The following is a 19,762-nucleotide window of genomic DNA, read 5'->3' as shown; positions in this document are numbered from 1 at the left end:
TGTGGTTCAGTTGTACCATCTGTAAAATGGTAGCATGGGCCAGACTCATTATCCTCAAGTTCCCTTCTATGCTGAACATCTTGAAGTACAAATCCAAGTCACTATTGTGACTCAGGAGAACTGACCCAACACTGCACGGTCAGGAGGTGAAGAGCAGCGGTGGGACTTCAGCCAGTGTTTCACAGGGTGTAAAGGAATGTGCTTGGTGAAGGATGGTGGAAAAAGCATCCCGAATATGGAATGGAGAAGGAATCGGAAGGGACGGTGGGTTTGAAAATGGATGTTATCAAATAATGAAATGGGTGAAATCATGACATACTTTTTGTAAGCAAACAATCAATATAACTTACTAATTCAAGGTAGTGGATCTGACCCCTCACATTAGCGTGTGAGGACTCCACTTTGCTTTCTGTTTCTCTCCACACCATTTTATTCTCACTCATGTTCAAGATTTGATGTGACTGCTGTTTCTTCTGGCTGGACCCCTTCTGCCTAACCTCAGCTAACTCTTCTCCCTTTAGACTGCAGATTCATTTAATTTAAAACGTCCCATATGTGACCAGAAGAGGCCTTCCTGCCTACCCTTCCTAAAATACCCTTCCCCTTTCCCGCTCCTCATCTGTTCCTTTCACACACTACTAGTCATTTGTTCACTGTAACCAGCATGACTTTGTGCCATGCCCATGAAGTCACTCAGAATCAACACTGAGAATATGGAATTTAATATGATCATCTCTCAGACATGTGGCTCTGCCTCTTGGGAAGACACACAGCTTAATTAGTTTATAGCAGTCTAGTGTGAAGTACAAATCATGGAAATTACACACTCAAAACTAGCCTGAAAATTAGGGCACTTATAAAATGAACCTACCCTACTTGGTGGACATGGACTTAGACACACAGTGCACAAAACAATTGCTAAAGGGAATTTCCTGGCTCCTCCAGTTACTGAGAAAAATCTGAGTTCAGTTCAAAGCTCTCACCATGCTCTCTGACTGATATGCAGTCTTAGCCAGCCAAGCAAACAATTCCCCAACTTCATGAAGAAATAGCCAAAGTTTCTTGGGAATGTAAAACAATTTGGGGGAGGGGGAGGGTATATTTTTATCTTCATGAATACTCAAATATAATTAAACCTATATTATTGCTACTTTCTGGGTTAGGATAAGGAATAATTATATTTAGTATTTTTAAAACTTCTTTAAAACATTATCACATATGAGAATAGTCCCATGTTTCCACTTTAAAACGATATCTCAGTTATTGGTTTAAGGAGTGATTCTAAATTAAAACAGGTAAGAGAATCTTACTAAGTTTATAGAAACAAGAATTATTGAGAAGATTAAAAATGGTGAAGTAAAGACTGGCGGACAAATATGGCTTCTCTGGGGCCTAAAATCAAGACACTTGGAAAACAACTTGGTGAAGAAAAAAAGTAATTCTCCAGAAATTGGCAGAGAACTGACAGAAATACTAGAAACTATAGAGAATCTACAAAAACTGAACATAAAGCAGAGAAAACAATGAAGTAGGCTGAAATGCTACCCCAGCTCTGCTAACACAAGGTAAGCATGGCGAGTGTTGGCAGCTCCAGAGAGAAACAAAGGACCGATGGAGAAGCAGCATGCAGATCCAAGAAAAGTCCATCATTAGTGTGCACTGCGAAACTAGTGCGGGATTTTACTTGAAAGTCACTCCCGTAGGCTAGATTGAAGACAAAATCGAGTGAAGTGCACCTGCCGTGTTTGAGAGGATTTAAACAGCAGCCATTTTGGGAAATGTTCACATACATGCGTGAGTGTATGTGTGTGTGTGTGTGCATGTGCGCATGTGTGTGCACACACATACACATCAACAGAAACATGAGAAGTAAGGCAACAAAATGCCACCCACAACTTCCAACTCCCCATCATATGAGGCACTGATGGAGAAAAAAAATCAAAATTCAAACAGCTGAATTATACAAAGTTATATAAGAGACCAAAAACCAAACCAAACCAAAACAAAACAAATCCAGATCAATAAGGTACTTACTTAGTGAAATCAAATATGATATAACTAAACAGAAAATGGACTCAAAATGATCCATAAGGTTAAAGAAGTTACTGATAAAAAGCTTAGCCAATCTAAACAAAACTACAAAAAAAGTCATGGGACCATTTTACCAAAGAATTAGCATAAATGAAACAGTAACAAACACAAATTTAGGAGATAAATTCTATTAAAAGTAATGATAGTAAAAGTAATCAATGTGAGGACAGAAGATAGATCTGACACAGGTGACCATATACTCAGAGACACCTTAAAAACAGGAGAACATGAAAAATGGATAAATGGCTGCTAGATTATCCAACAATATTAGAACCTTTAAGACACATGCCAAAGTCACAAAAATAGAGCAAGTCCAAACAAATTACCTAATGATGCACCACAAGATCCTAGAAAAATAATCTAAATACAAAGCCAAAACAAGAAAGGGAATTATGAAGATTAAAGCATGAATTAATGAACTTGAGACTTAAAAAATAAAAAATCCAAATGAGTTTTAGGAACGACTTCAAAACCTCCTACTTCAATAAATGGGAGAATCCAAAAGAAATGGATAGGTTCCTAGATACATATGAATTTCCAGATCTGAACTAAGATGATACAAAAATCCTAAATAACCCAATAATAGGCAATAAAACACACAGTAAAACAAAACAAAACAAAAATCTACCAACTCAGAAAAGGCCAGGGCTTGATGGATTCACCACTGACTTCTACAGTAACTTCAGGGTTCTCAAACACTTTAATAAAATTGAAATGCAAGGAGTACTGCCAAATTCATTTCTGAAAACTACCATTACCTGAATTCCAAAACCATACAAGAACTCAAATAAAGAAAACTACAGGGAAATCTCTTTATTCAATATAGATGCAAAAATCCTCAGTGGCAAACTGGTAAGCAGAATGCAACAAATCATTCAAAAGATCATACAGGTCATAACCAAATAAGCTTCATCCCTGGAATGCAGGGAGGGTTCACAAACATGCAAATTAATAAATGTAATACATCAAATAAAAGCAAGGACAAAAACCACATGATCATCTCAATACATGCACAAAGTGTCTTAAACACAATTCAATGTGTTTCTGGTAAATGCCATGAAGAAAATAGGCACAGACAGACCTTATCTTAGTCTGATAAAGGCCATTAATAACAAATCTACTGCCAACATATTAAATAGGGAAAACCTGAAAGCTTTTTCTTGAAAATCAGGACCACCCAAAGATGCCTACTCTCTTGACTCTTGTTCACTATAGTGCTTGAAGCTTTAGTAAGAGCAATCAGGTAGAAGGAAGAGATAAAAGAGATACTTACAGGAAAGGAAGACATGATGCTTTACACTGAAGACCCGATGTACTAAACTAAAACCAAAATGAATTGAACATGTAAAGATTCAAACTGAAGCACTTAATCTGCTGGATATAGAACAGATAAAACACTTAAAGACGTGGGCATTGGCAAGGACTTTCTGATAAGAACCCCCCAATTACATAAGAAGTAACATCAAGAATCAACAAATGAGATTATATTACACTAAAAATCACAGCAAAGGAAACAACCAACAGAATGAAAAGACAACCTACAAAACCAGTTACTACTTGAACAGAGGACTAATTTCTAGACTATATAAAGGGTTCAAAAATTAGAACATCCCCCAAATAAAAGACTCAATACAAAAATGGGCCACTGAAAGCCTGGGAACTTCTCAGAAGTACAAATGCCCAATAAATACATGAAAACATGTTCACCATCTACGGTCATTAGAGAAATTCAAATTAAAACAACACTGAGAGCCTATCCTACTTGGAAACAATGGCTATCATCAAAAAATTAAATACTGTAATAACAAATGTGGGCAAGGCTGTGGAGAAGAAGGACCCTTTTGTTGCTGAAGTGTAAACTAATAAACCACAATGGAAATCAGTATAGATTCCTCAAAAACCTAAACTACAAATTCCATTTGACCCAGCTATTCTCCTCTTAGGGAATAAGATTTAAAGTCATCATATTATAGTAACATATGCATACCCACATCTATAGCAGCACAACTCATAATAGCTAAATCCTAGAAGCAGCCTGTATGCCCCATCATCAGGGAAAAAATGTGGTATTTACACACAATGAAGTTCTATCTGCTATAAGGAAAGATAATTTGAGTCATCTGTAGCGAAATGGAGTGCCTTGCAAGAGGCCACAATGTTACAAGAAATACATCAGACCCACAAGATTAAATATTGCATAGTTTCTCTATGAGAAACCCAGATTATAATTAAGTAGCAAAATAAGCAACAGCTAATAGGAATTAGGGAGATGGATGCAAACAGGAAGGAGACCAAGAGATGGAGGGAGAGTGGAAGGCGGGAAGGAGAAGGGGAAGTGCAAAGAATTAAGATGTGCTATGTGCTTGCACCAACTCCCCACAGTGAATGCAAACACTAAGTTCAGCAAACTTGTGCTAATAACAGTAAACATTTTAAAAATTAAGAAAACTTTTGATTCACTGGATTTATACATTTAATTTTCTAGTTTTATGAATTAAAAGCTTATGAGGATTTGTTTGTTGGCAGAAGTTCGTAACAGTGGTAAAATATACTAAAGTTTTAAAAGCAAATATGCTTTAGTGATGGTCACAGGTCTACTAAGTTGACAGCATCCAGGCTGGATGGGGCACTGGGCTCTGTTATGAAAACTACTCTTCTCTTCAAAGGAGAAATGATCATGTATAGCCCACACTTACTCTGATAGTCTTTCAACAAGAATTCTGAGATCACTATTATAATTAAAGATAGCTAAATATTAATTTTCTACTAAGAAAGGTGTAATTATTTTTATGAAACACTAGTAGGAAACCTACTATTATCCTGAAAGGTCTGTTTTATTATATCTATGGAAGGACTGGAAAAAGAAACTATGATCAAGTGCCGGCATGCTTCCAAGAGCTTCCAAGGACCAGGGTCTTTGACACCACAAGATTTCTGATGTCTTGCAGTAGTCATTCTTTCCCATTGTGCAGGGACACCAGAAATTTGTTTTATTAACTTACTTGAAGTGAGTCTTGGTAAATGAAAGGCTTTCCCCTTTCTTCACCTTTCTGCATCTTCACAGCACATCCTGCTGTCACACACAATCAAAAGAACAGAGCTTCCCTTTCAAATTCTTTTCAGAAGCTAGGGGAAGGGTATGTAAATTCTACAGAACAGAATCGGTATCTTTCACAATGAGGTTTAAGTATCAAAAATGATAAAGTTAATGGACGTATTAGTAATTTGAACAGCTACCTATTTACAATGGACTTTACCTCACTTTTCTTCCTACTATTGAGACAATGGCTATGCCTTACCGAAGAGAATGGATTTATGACCCAACCACTAATTTAATGTAATTTAGGAGGAATTCTCTGAATAAATATGGAATTTCAGATACCAGTTCACATCACCAGTGACAGACAAAAGTATTAAAAGCTGTTTCCATAATATATCCCTCATTGCCCACTACACACCATGCACACACATTCACATGCTTTAACACAACAGATAGTGGATTCTGTTAAAGGACTCAGTGGAAGGCTTTGATCTTGGCAAGATAGGTTGGTCACAGTCTGGGACTGAGGGGTGGATATGACACTAGGAGTGGTTACTGAAACATTAAAGAGAAGTCTTATGTTCCTGGGAATTTCTGGAAAAAAGCTTTCCTTGTTAAATAAAGGAGGAAAGTGAGAAAGTCAAAGCTTAGAATTTTCATCTTAAAATTCCACACTGACAAAAGGTCCATTTTGTCAGCAAAGTGGCCCACTGTGCAGGATTAAATGAGAAAAATGTTACTACTGAGCTCTGTTACTTCACATCCATCTTGACATTCATCTTGACATGAAATAATAATGTGCTTGACTTGGTCAACTTTATTTTTATTTGGGATACTATATAATACTTCTTTTATTATTTTGTGAAAAACACCACAAAATCATAATTACTATTCTTGAAAATGTGTCAGATGATATACAACTCCAACTTTTCATGTGACTTTTTAAAATTAACCGCAACATAGAACCTGCACACTATTCTTACATCAAAACTTGCCTGAGTGGATGGACAAGGTTCTGCAGCCTCTTACACTTGGTGAATTTTCCTTGGAAGAATGGATAACCCAACTCTAGCTGTCTATAGCATTTAAAACTTGGTGAGATTCCTTAAGAACAGTGAACAGCAATAGTAAAACCTATTGCTACCTTTCCCATGTGTTTAGTATAGTAGAAAAACAGTTAATGGGTAAACATATATTTTCTTGTTCTTACTAGAGTCAAGACACTGAGTTCAATTTCATTATCTTATTTAAACCACAAGTATCCACAGATCATTCCTGCTTCCAGCCACACTGTGAGTGTAAGTCAAGCCCAAATCTCCTGGTAACTACCCATCTACTCTATATAAGGGCAATAGGCTGCAGCTGCTGCTCTTACCTTACTGACCACTTTCCTCCGAAGAAACCTTTGCAGCAGCCCTTGCATGGGCTCACAGTCCCACCGCAGCTGAACCCAGCGGAAGTGCTGCTGCACCACCAAGTCAGAGCCCTGCAGACAGGCCTTGGTGATGGTTCCCATCAGAAAGCAGTTCTCGTGAAAGTAGTAACATTCGGATGTCCCATTTCCTAAAACAAGCCAAACCCACAGTCCAACATCAGCAAGTCATATGTATTACAGGAGAAACACACACTGAAATTAGCTAAGGAAAGAAGAATATGACACATAACTTGTGCTCTGGGGGAGCAGAAAGAGTAGAGAGGTCACAGAAGCTGGCTTGTCAGCCTGCTTTCTCCACTGCCCTTACCTTTTTGAAAAGTCCATGGGCTTTCAGTGTTGCGATTTTCAAGAGGTGCCAGAAAATCCCCCAATAACTCAGACAATGATGATTTCTCTAAATTCTCTAAGATGATGATGATTTTCTTCTTAACAGGAGATTGTTTCACTGGGATCAGACAAGCTATGGTCAGAAAAAGACATTGGGCATTAGAGCTTTCACAGAAACTTTCACAAATTAGCAAAAATTTTAAAAGTAAGAAGACATGTATAAAGCGTTAGCGAAGTCTGAGCGTGCTCTGTAACTAACTGATAGGTGAGTGTAGTGACTCTGAAAGGCAGCGCCACATTATTTAGCCCACGAGAAGATACACATAATGACCTATCACTTCTAGTTCCATGACAGATTCCCAGTGAAACCATCCCAATATACATCAATAAAGAAATAAACAAATATATAGGGATAAACTGATATAACTGGACATGAAGCTGAACAAATTACAACTCTAAAGAACAGAGAAGACGATCATCAATCATACATTTAAGAACTATGATTTTAAAGTCAATATCTTAGGAGAACAGGAAAGGAATAGTGTTCCCAGTGACCAGGAAGGGCAGGAAGGCACAGCTTGGATGGAGATAAGTTCCATAGGGATCACAAAAACAGAAGGCAGGAGTTACTTCTAGTTCTTTAGCACAGTGGTAACTCCTGGCTAAAACAGCCTATGAGATATTTCACAATGACTAAAAGAATATGAGATTCCCAACAAATAAAAATGACTACTATTTGAAGAGATGAAAATAATGATTACTAAGATTTGGTTATATATTATATACATGTTTAAATTACCATCATGTATCCAGTTACAAATGTACTAATATTGTGTTTCAAAAGTATATTATTTCATCACAAAGTTCAAAACAGGCAACACACTAAATATATAATTAAGAAACTCTGTGTTGGCCGTAAAACAAGGCAAAGCTAAAAAATGCTTATCTCAAAAGACAGATGAGTTGTTATCTCCAGAAGGAAGAGTTTACATCAGGAGAGGGGGCATTTAGATGCACTGCAGAAGGGGAAAGTATTCTGTGGCCTACTAAGCAGTTAAATGGTTCTTTAAAATTATTCGTTGATCTGTAAGTGTAAATAATGCTTTATATATGTAAGTTTCACAACATAAAAGGTTAAAAACTCACATCTTTTAACTTATACATTCACAAAATGTTCAATATATTAGGCAGACATGGCTTTAGGATGAGAAGCAGATTCCTCCCTGCAATTTACAGGTCTCTGAGAGGTGGAAGTGATTAGACTAAGATCTCAAGGACAACAGTAAGGAAGGAATAAAATCTATGACTTCTGAGTTGTATTTTAGGATTCCTTTCATTCAGAATGGAAGGAACTGACTTCACACAAAGCCAAACTGAAAGATGTAAAGTAAAGGGAGATTATGATTACATAAAGAAAGTGAATAAATCACTGCACAAATCAAACTCATTGTCGGCTACCTACTGAATACTCGTGTGTTGCTAATATTTTAGCCAAAATGTATACAGCACTTCCTAATAAACAAGCCATTTTTTCAACTTCTTAGAAGGTTCTATGATGTCCCAGGCCTAGGTAAATTGAGAAAAAATTATATTTACTGGAGAATAATACTGTCAAATATTCCATTTTTCACAAATCCTTATGAGAGCATATTCCTTTGTCTTGTTACTATAGACACAATGCATTTTTACTTCCAAAAGAATCCTTGAACTTTGTAAATGAATCTTTTTATAAGCTGCAATATTTTTCTTAAAAATTGTTTTTGGTGCTGAGGACTAAACCCAGGGCTTCCAGCTTGCTAGACAAGTGTTCTACCACTGAGCTAAATCCCCAGCCAAGCTCAAATATCTTTCCTGCACCAATGAAGCTTTAAACACTAGAAGCCTAGACACAATAGCAGCCACCTCTCCATTCAGCTTTGCTCAGGGTTGGTGGTGGTTATACTCAAAGCCAGTCTGTACTAGATTCATTTAACACAGCTATTCTTTCTGATGCTAAAATTGTATGCTTGAGTCCCAATATATTACAGATATACATGTATTGTGAAAGTATAAGGCCATAATTGAAACAACAATAAACAAACTTTTTTTACTCAATGATGAAAAAAATACACAAGGTCAATGGTTCATATATGTTTCTGTATAGCACAGACCTAAAAGTCTCCCTTTTTTCTCTGATTTGTTTTAAGCATTTGGCTAGTTTGAGTAGCTCTGACACTATAGCCACCAGCTTGAGTGTGTTAGAAGAAATATTTAATTGCATTTAAAAAAACATTTCATGACTCCTTCCTCCATGCCCAGTGTGCTAAGTGCATCCTGAAGGTGACTGATTCTGATGTGGAGGGAGGAGCTGGCATTTAAAATTTAGCCTTTTAAGAGAAATGGCATCTTACCCAGTGGACACATCAGGGGAAGGCCTTCTGTGCCTAAGGGCAGAGGCAGAAAAATGAGGACTGTGTATGTGGGTCTTAGAGGGATCAAATCAAAGTCATCATGCTAGAAGACAGCTGGGGCAGAGCTGATGGTGCCAGTAAGAGGATCAAGCAGTCTCCACTGCAGGCAATAGTACAGCAGTGGACTGCGTTTCCCCCTTGGTTGCTCATTAGGATCCCTTGGGATAATTCTGACTGATCCGTCTGTGCTGGCCCTGCGACACTGGAATTTTGTAATACTTCCCCAAGACTGGAATGTATAGCCAGGGCTGAGTCTTGCTTCTCTGAAGTCTCAGATCCCAGTCAAAACTGAAAAGCAGAAGACCCAGAATGTGATGGTGGGAGGAACAAATCTCATCTCTGGGAATGAGTGGAAGCCTTTATGAGGGTGATGAACATCACTCCACTCCTGCTCTGAGATCTGCTCTGTGTGAAGACATACATGTGTTCAAAGGAAAGAGGTCCTGCTCCAAGACCAAGGTTTGGGAAGAAAAGGTACCCTGAGACTGACTTAACAAGGTGCTTCGTGTTTGGTTTACAGAAAGGGGCAAAGAGGAAATGTCAGAGATCCCCTGAAGGGAGGAGCTGTGCAGTGAATGGCAGCAGAGAGCAACACAGCTGGGGGCGTGTGTGTAGAGGGCTGGGAGTCGTGGACTGTGCCAGGTCTGATGTGCTTGATGAGGGAACATCACTTCCAAGATGTCCAGCTAAGGATAGGAAATAAGGATGAGAGCAACCCAAGAGAATTCAGGACGGTAGTGTATGAGTTTGTAGGTGTTAGCAGAGGTCTCATCGGAAGAAACAAACTCATTCTCAGTATGCAATCAGGGACTGTACTGCTAATGCCTTAACCCCACATACATGATGGACTTTCACATTTCGTGTCCGAGACCAGGGTGGGGAGGGGTTGCAGTCCACACCCATTGGTTGGACTTGCACTTCAGCTGTGCTTGTTTTGGTCACCCATGAGGTGGCCGTCAAGGGTTGAATCAAATGGATTTCTTTGATGAAAGTCTTTGTCTTCAGTGCTGCTGACCTCAGTTCCTAAATTTTTATTAGCACGTACTCCATCTGACCACTTACCTTTAACATCTAAGACAAAGCTAAGTTTTATTTCAGCTGAGAAATAGCATGTTTGGATCAAGTGACTTATAGAAGAACAGACTTCAAGAACAGAAAAATATTCCACAGGAGAAAAATACTGTCGTAAGTTTTCTTATTTTTTAGTACTGGTATTGAGTCCAGAAGGCATTGAGCTATATTCCCAGATTTTAAAAAAAAAAAATCTTTTAGATAGGTCTTGTAAAGTTACCAAGCTGGGCTTGAATTTGAAATCCTTCTGCCTCAGTCTCCTAAGTAGCTGAGATTGTAAGTATGTACAATCCCACCTGACTTCAATACACTTTGGAATGTCAAGATTTAAATAGTCTCTGGTAAGGATTTATGGAGACATGAAAAAAGGCCAGTCACCTCATATCTACAGTTCCATTCAACTTGTGGTCAGAAAGTCAACCATTTGGATTCCCTTTGCTTGATGCTACTTCAAGGCTCTATTTCTCAAACTAGTGATTTCTTTTTTAACTCTTCCAGTTTTAGAGGCTATATCAGTTCTGTTCTCTTGTAGTTTAATCACAGTTGGACATGGTCTTTAGTAGGTTAAAGGCTAGATTTCATTTTTAAAAGACCTGGATAGTTCCATAGTTAGTTAGTTAGTTTAAAAATGGTTAACATATTACAACCTTTTTGTTCAACCCAAATGTCTGTGTATATATAAGGTGACCCCACGTCTGTAATTTTCTCAGGGACTCAAATTGTTATTTTAAAATACCAATCTCGTGTTAAATTGCTTTTTTTTTACTACTTATAATTACAAGCAACTTAAAAAAAGTATCTTTCATGCTAACATAGCTTCATGACTTAGCCTGAGAAGAAATTTGAGCTAATTATAATACCCATTCACACCCTCTTAACCAAATACACTGTCATGTCAAATGGTTCTCTCTCACGAAAGGTGATGTGAGAAAGAAAATGTTATTCTGAAATAAACACAAAGTAATTTATGCTTGCATATGTGTTGAGTCATTCTTTGTGAAGTATTCTTTTGTTCTACATACTTTTTTGAACTGGCACCATATTAATTTCTCGAGATATGTTTGAGATTCTGAAAGCTAAGTTTAAAACATTTTGCTCCTCTTCTTCCCTATATTTTTAGCACATATATTTCTTTTTTTTTTTTTTTTTTTATTTAAGAGGAAAAAGAGAAAAACACAAAACAAACCAAAGCGGCGTAAGGGTACACGCAATACAGAACTACAAAACAAAACAAAACAAAACATAACAGTAAGAAATCACCTGCTAGTAGATTACACACTATCTTCTTGAAAATAGTTCCTCAAATCACAGTATCAAAGAACACAAGGTGGACATTCAAACAGGGAGACTACAAACAGCTGTGTTCAATGTTCCAAAAACATTGATAAAGTCAGCTATTTAACACCCCCAAACACACTTGCTGTTATATCCGTTAGAGCTCTTTTTCTTTTTGTTTTTTTTTCCCTCTCTTTTTTACAACAAAATTTACACATCTTGGATTTTATTACTCCTTAGTGCTTATTACTTTCTTTGGGGGGGGGAAGAATACAGTCAAATAACACATATATTTCTTTTAGTTATTCTAGGATTTTTTATTGGCTCTCTTCTACACAGAGATGAATAAATAGATGTAATATATGTGCTGTGCTCAGTGGAAGATAAAAGTTCAGCATTTCAACACCAGCCCAATCCAAGTAGTCTTAGTTTTTCTTTAGAGACCAGGTTAAAATGCAAGGGCACATAGACTTTGCCTCATGAATCACTGCATTCCTCATTTGTACTAATGTCAGTTGATCACTTTAATTTCTTGGTAGAAAGGTAAAAGAGTAGCTGACAGATAATTCCTCTGCATTATTCTAAAAGCATTATTCTAAAAGCATGAGCAAAACTGCCTAGAAACCCCTTTCCCCTCCTGCTAGAGCTCTGCTTTCTCTGTCCTGTGCTCTTTACCTCTCCACCAAAGGACTGCTCCCTGCACTGGGCAGGGGAAGCACTGCCAGTGTGCGCCAGGAATCCTTCCCTTGCTCACTGAGGCCCATGCACTGCTCAGCAGCTAGCATCCCCATGCTACTGAGGGGGCTGCTCTCCATGATCTCTGAAGCCTACAGAGAAGATAGCGTTTCTAGAGGAGGTGGTATCGGGACAAGAAGACTAACAGCAGTAGGGGTACACACCATAGATTCTGGAGAAATTTAGCTTTTATTCTGGAGCCTGTGGACCACATGGGCAGGGAACACTTATGAACCATTATGAAGCCTCGAGTGACCTTCTGGGGGCCCTGCAGAATACCCCAAAGGGAGTCAGAACACAGGAAAGAAGGGTTAACCTCTGTACCTCCTTCAATGAGAAATGACAGTTGGCAGGGGAAATGGAGATTAGCAGCAGGAGGAGAATGAGACAAAGGAAACTGAGTCAACATAGTTAGGGATGCCCTTGGGGTGGCGGGAAGGTGAACTGAGGGACCTGTAATGCTCATGCTACTGACAGAGGTAACTGCAACCAAGACCCTGGCAGATAAATCTTGTATTTACATTTGAGATATTAAAAACTGAACTGTTAGTGATACTTACAAATCACTGTGACAAACACAGAATAAAAGTCTTAAGGTATTCGAAGATGATACACTATTTCCTATTCTGCTCCAGTATATAGTGCAGATTTTTTTTTTACCTTAGCCCACTGTTCAAAATTTCATTTTTCAAATCCAAATCATTCTATCTTTATGCTCTACCATAAGTGACTCCCTTATCAACTCCTTTAAATCAGCCTGAAGGCTGCATAGGGGAATAAGCTACTGTAGCAGCTTCCACGGAGCTCATAATAGAACATATGTGTGTGGTGAGGCAAAAGCCCAAATAATCTCACTGCCTTAAACTACAGGTGGGGAACAGGGGTTCAAACAAAATCTACAGATGTTCACTGGAGAGAGACTATCACAGCTGGAATGATCTGGGGAGGGGCCTTGTAGCTTTTTAACAGAGGCTTTTTCTAGCTTCCAGAAGGGCAGAGATCATATCTATTTTAATGTCTAGTGTGCCACATACTTTGCACTGTGCCTGCCACCTTTAGATCAAATCTTTAATGCCAGAGGAAGCTGCAGATGGAACAGGATATGGAGAGTAGATAGGCAAAGGACATGCAGGAAGGAAACTTCATATTCTGCTAGAGCACGGACCTCTACTCTAAGAGTCAGGTAAACAAAGCGGGGGCATCAGTGTCCTAGAGTGGAAGGACTTCAGTGGCACCAGCTTAGTTCAGGGGTCATGGAAGGATGACACACAGGAATGACAGTTTTAAACAAAGGTTTGTTGGCCAATGCCAGATTGATCCACTGATGAGCTCCTGGCTACAAAGGCTGTTATGAGGTGGGGTCTGGTGGGGAGAGGCGGGTAACTGGGAGCGTGACCTGGAAGGGTAACATTTTAAGTCTTGCTCTTTCCCTTTTTCTCCGCTTCCTGGCTGCCATAACATGAGCAGCTTTCGTCTATGTCAGGCCTCTCTGCAATGACATTTCTGCATCTGAGCCTGTTAACCATGGACCAAAACTTTTAAAACTATGAGCCAAAATAATCTTTTTAGTTATGAATTTCAGATACTGGCTCACAGCGAGAAAGTGATTAAGTCACAGATTTTTAAGGTGGAGTACAGTATGCCAGAGACCATTTTCAGGGAAGTAAATAAGTTATTAGCAGGGGAGTCAAGTATAGTGTCAGGAATATATGAAAAGGGTACTTAGAGCTGGCTCAGTAAGATGTGACCATGGACTGGCTAGGGATGAAGGTGAAGGATACATAAATCAGTAGACCTGTGGGTTCTGCCTGGTTTTCATATTGCTTTAAAAAATTAAATTGAGAGCTGGGAGTGTGGTTGATGGCAGAACACTTGCCTTACATGCATGAGGCTCTGGGTTCAAACACTGCCACTCTATAATGACAGCTGACAATGTAATCCTAGCACTTGCTGAGGCCAGAGGACCGCTGCAAGTTCAAGACCAGCCTGGGCTACAATGTGAGCCCAAGGCCAGCCTGAACTGCATAGCAAAACCCTGTCTCAAAAAGATAGAAAGAGACAAACAATAACAATGACAACAGCTGACAAAGGAAAAACCCTCAAAGACTTCAGAAGACCGAGATTCTTCCTGAAAGTCGTTGAGTTCATAACACTGGGGCTGCTGGCAACAAGCCAGGAGAGCCACAAGTTGCAGCTTTTTGGTGGGGAAGCGACATACGCCTCGGGCTCCCTGCATCCTTACTCCACTGGCTTCACTCTTTACTGTGGCTTGTGGGCATTTGGGTTTTCAAGCCTACCAATAAGACCTGAGCTTCAAGTGTAGGAACCAATAGATCTGGGCTACTCCCCAAAGTGGGAAATTAGGAATAAGAATTCTTTTGAAGAAAAGGCCTAACACAGATTCTGAAATGTCGAGCTGGTCACTTTTATGTCCTTCGTGACCTAATTCATTGCTGTCCAATTTTCTTAGCTATTTAAGCTTACATGAAAGTTCTGTCTTCAGCTACCATCTAGCCTGACAGTGTAAGAAGAAAATATTTTTAGCTTCTTAATTTGAGATGAAACAAGACTGAAAGCTGAAAGACCAGAGTGTTTTTGTTAGATAGCTGAGGGGGAGAAATGGACATTTTAGCACAGGGATGTTTTAAGATGTGGCAGCTGGAGTGATGAAGGCCAGGCTTATAAGCCAGACTTTCAGGGCTGCATCCTGTTCTGTGTCTGCACTGTGGTACCATTTGGCAGGGTACTTAACCTTTAATCTCAAGTGCTTATAAATCAGGGGCAGTACAGGAACCTGACTCAGAGGGTTGTCAGTTCACAAACACTTTAGTCATTAGAGCAGGCCCTACCAGAGTAAAAGCTTAATAAACCTTAGCTGTTACTGGTGACCAAAGAAAATAGCTTTCTGTGGTTCAGTTTGGTTAAAGCATGACCTGTGTAACATGGTACATTCAGATTCTAGTAAGTCGTTCCTGTCCCTAACAAATGCTTCTAGCATTGTAGAATCCTTAGTCCTTCCCAAAACCTGCTTTTATTTCTTGGTTTAGAACTACGAGCAATTTCTATCTTCCTAAGTCTGGTCTCAGTTGCCCTGGTCACAAAGTATCTCCATGGTTCCAAAGATCAAAGCTCCCAAGAGATTTTGAATTTATCAATTCATTCTTCTCCAATCCTGCAACTGCCTTCTCAGCCCCTCCCCAACAATCTCTGCAGCTTCAAGCATACCCAGTGATGCTATCTCACACAGAATAATGCCACCTCCACCTCCTATGGTGACATTTGGAGTGCTAGGCTCTAGAGCCTAAAATAGCAAGTGCATGCAACATTTTATATTAATAAACATGTTTCATCCTGCTTCTGATGCTACATAGTTGAGACAAGTTACTGCACCTCCTAGTGCCCATGTCTCCAGCTTTGAAATAAAAAAATGATACTTACTTGTATGTGACTGTTGGCAAAATTAAATGAGTTAATTAGTGAATGAATATATTTAGCTAACTGCCAATCAACAGCACCCCAAAGTGAGATGGAGAAGTCTGCTCCAGGTGTAGTAATGAGGGGAATATTGGTGGCATGTGGAATGTGTGAATAGAAAAATTTATTTAACATCAATCTACTGTTTGTTTTCACCATGAACCAGCAATTCTAGTAGGATCAAAGATATGATAGTCCCACTGTGGGCAAACTATTACTGAATACCTCTTCTCTTAATAAGCCACTGCTGCCATTTACATAATATATTCAAAGCAATTATTTAAACAAAACACGAAAAAAAAAAAAAAAGAAAATGCACACACATGAAAGTAATTTTTGCAATGTTTACTTGGGTTCCCAACTTTCATATGGTAGCTACAGAATAAATGAAAAGTTGACAAATGTATTGTCAAGTTACAATGCTTATTTCTGTTTAGTGGTATCATGAAAGCCCATTTTCACTATCTAGTTTGCTGATACGGTCTTACCACTGCTGATGAAGAGGTCTACCAGGTGTTCCTTGGAAAAATCAGCATCCACTTCAGCTCTCACTATGTCACAGGAGTATCCTGCAGCCATTTGTCTATGCTGGGATAAGCAAACAGAATGATCAGGGCTATACAGTTTCCAATTCTCTAAGAAAAAGGTAGTATGAAAGTCATCAATACCTTCATGCACACTGCAAGCTGATGTGCTATGTAGTCCTGCAAGCTTCCTTCTGGGCCATGGAAAATGACATTCCGATATTGCTCGACCTAACAGCAAACCAAGAAGAGACGTTAGGTGAAGACAGCAAGAGCTGCCAATTTACAAAAAATTGTCATTTACTTGCTTCCTACTATTTTTTATGGGAGGTTCAGCAAGGTAGCTGAGATACAGTCACTAGTGTATTCTCTTTTATAGATGCTCTTTACTTTGAATTTCCAAATGCTTATTGTGCTTTGTAGTGATCAGAATAGCTGTTCATTTCACTAAGAAAAATACAAAGAAATATAAAGAAGCTAAACAGAAGTACTAATAGTGTCAGCACCCAGAAGCAATCATTGTAAATAGTTTTCTTCCAGGTTTTGCTTTGCATAATGAAATGTGTGTATGTATTTACATTTTTTTGAAAGGAGCATACATGAGTGAGATCAGCTGTTGTGTATCAGAAAATATCTTTGTGTTGATGTCTTATGTAAAAAGATACCTTGATGAGTATATAAAACTCTTTGATCAACATGAATGTATTATTTCATTTGGGAATTCTGTATTTCAGAGAAATCTAGAAACAGACAAATCACATTTGCTTTATAAAAAAGGAAACCTGCCTGGATGCCCTTAGGACTTCTTACCTTTGTTCTCACCTTTAAGGGCAGCACTCCTTTTGAAAGAAAACCAGCCATCCTCTACACAGGTAAGTCAGCAAGGTCTAGAGTAAGATGTGCAGAAGTAGCCTCAGCTCATTAGCCCAGGCTGAGCCTCCGTGCCTAGCACATAGACTTGGGAGCAAGTTTTTGGGAGCAATTTTTCTTTATACAGGAGGACTCAGGCAGGTAAAGCTGCAACCTAACTGATATGGGTGATTGCTTGCATGTGTGAATACTGAACCACCCAGATTTACAAAGTGCTGGGTGTGCAAGGCTCTGTTCTCTCTGTGTAACAAACAGGACAATATATGGACACACGTGTATCTCTGTGCTGCTGACAGTCTATTAAGCTCTGCTTCACATCATTGCAGAAGGCCTCTGACAATCTTGAGGGCATTTGTAGCTGGGGAAAACCTTTTGAAGACAGGAAATATGTCCCTAGTTCCTTCATTACAGAAAGAGGCAGATTTAGGAGATATAAAAGCTTGTGGGAAAGCTCTTAGCACAGAACAAAGAGGAAACTCCTTTTTACAGGGCATTCAAGACTTCAGCTGTGGGCTCCAAAGGAGACCAAAACATGCTTTTGCGAATTTGGGGAACATGGAGGAAGGTTAGGCTTGATTACTAGGTGTTAGACTCTGACCTAAGTGTCCTTTCAGGGGCTCCCTGATGTGGGGCTTGGAACTGGGTTTTAAACTCTGGAAAGCAACCTATCTGGTAGCCACTAGGATTTTTTTTTTTTTTGAAATTAAATACTACTTTATTATTGGCAAGTCTTCAATAAAAGACTTCCAATGCCTGTAAACAACATGGTAATGGCTGTGAGTGCCCAGGGAATGTCAAGATCCTCAAGCCACAGGCTGGACTCAGCAGGGCAGGGACTATCTTCTGGAGCATTGATGGTCTATGAATCAAGCAATGGAGGCGGTACAGACAAGGACCAAGACTGGAACAAGGATTTCCCCAGGAAAACATGATCCTGGAAAGTCCAGCTGAGGTTCGGCTTCCAGGGTGATGGCACCTCAGACATCAAGGGCAGCTTATTCTTAAAAAATGAATTATTGTTGAGGCACAGTCATTTGCATTTATGAGATGAGGAGGACTGGGGGTGCATGGATTGCATCTGTCATTAAAAACACTGCCTGAATTTGTCCAATCACAACTGCCCAATCCTAAATGGATTGGCAGGACTTTGCTGGGTGAGAAAAATTTCTTTAGTTATGTTTTTAATAATGTCTCATTTTATGGTTTTATTTCTATGGAACATCTAAAATATTTGTATCCTCTCTCTCTCTCACCCACCCATAGTGGGGCTGTCATCTCATCATCATAACTCTGTCTTCATCTACACAGCCCGAGAGAAGAAAAACATTGAGCAGAATATCTACTCTCTCATTTCTGTCTCATTTTGAGGACAACTTTATGCCACTGCGTTTTCAGTTGCCTTTACCTCTCTGCCAGCACTGTTCCTTTTCAATTTAGTGGACTACTACGGCTTTCTTGCCCTGTTTTCAGTCTTATCTTCCCACATTCTACAGGGAATCAGCATAATTTTCCAAATATTTGCCCAATTTTTCTAGTTGCTGGTCTGAATGTCTGTCCCCACTCCTGAGTTACGTGTTGACATCCTAGGTTTCTAAGGTGACAGTACAGAAAGAGGGACCTTTGGAAAGAGGCCTGAGAGAGACCCATCATCCTTTCCACCACGTAAGGACATAACAAGGAGCCACTCTGCACCAGGAAATGGGTTCTTTCTGAACACCAATTCTGCTGGTGCCCTGATCTCGAGCATCCCAGCCTCCAGAACTGTGAGAAACAATTGTTTATTAGCTGCCAATCCACGGTGTTTTGTTGTACAAATGGACTAAGATACTAGCAGATAATTTTTAGGGTGTTTTCTTTTCAGGTTCTCAGAATGACAATTGTTCTTCACTATTCTTCAACGAGTATAATCCTGTCTGTTATTATTTATATACTGTGCAACCATAGGAAGAATTCTGTGATAAAGCAGGACGTGCAGACCACTATTGGTTTCATTTGCTACCTGCTATTTTTGTGGCTAAATCTCCTACTTAGACCACTAGGTGGATGGCAGGGTGATGTCTATGGTTGCCAGTTAAACTCCAAGACCTAGCAACGGCTGCAGTGGCATGAACTGCTGCTGTCCAAAGTGGCAGACAAACTTATGAAGGTAAACTGCAGACCAGGCTGCTCCCGTCTCTGTCCCCATCAAGAGGGTTTGTGGATAACACTTACACCTCTCAGGACTCAGCAGTCTCCTCAATCCTACCAACTTGCTTGGGTATTTCTGGGAGCCATGATTTATAAGTGAACGTGGAAATATTTGTATTGTCAGGGAATAGACGGGTAGCTCATGGTGCTGCACAAGCAGAGACCAATGCTCCAGTTTTCTAACCACTATAAAATCATTTCTTGAATCAATCTTGCCTTTTTCCTATCTAATTTTGGACCTAATACTCCAGTGCTGTTAAAGGTAAAAGAAACATTTTCCACA

At 39.3% G+C, this 19,762-nt stretch overlaps 1 protein-coding gene across 8 annotated transcripts in view; it reads right to left on the bottom strand.

Moving 5' to 3' along the window:
* Cttnbp2 (cortactin binding protein 2) overlaps positions 1–19,762 on the bottom strand; it is a 162,668-nt gene that overhangs the window by 13,505 nt on the left and 129,401 nt on the right. For all 8 annotated transcript variants that reach the window (XM_063241698.1, XM_063241691.1, XM_063241657.1 and 5 more), the window contains 4 exons: positions 16,567–16,653; positions 16,387–16,486; positions 6,874–7,026; positions 6,507–6,694 (listed from right to left, as the gene is read on the bottom strand). In XM_063241698.1, coding sequence (XP_063097768.1) covers positions 6,507–6,694; positions 6,874–7,026; positions 16,387–16,486; positions 16,567–16,653 — 528 coding nt within the window. The remainder of the gene's footprint in view (positions 1–6,506; positions 6,695–6,873; positions 7,027–16,386; positions 16,487–16,566; positions 16,654–19,762) is intronic.

Source organism: Cavia porcellus, unplaced genomic scaffold (assembly GCF_034190915.1).
Source record: "Cavia porcellus strain 051 isolate PalLab524CR breed Dunkin Hartley unplaced genomic scaffold, mCavPor4.1 scaffold_2, whole genome shotgun sequence".
Classification (NCBI taxonomy): domain Eukaryota; kingdom Metazoa; phylum Chordata; class Mammalia; order Rodentia; family Caviidae; genus Cavia; species Cavia porcellus.
This window is presented reverse-complemented; position numbering and strand designations above follow the sequence as displayed.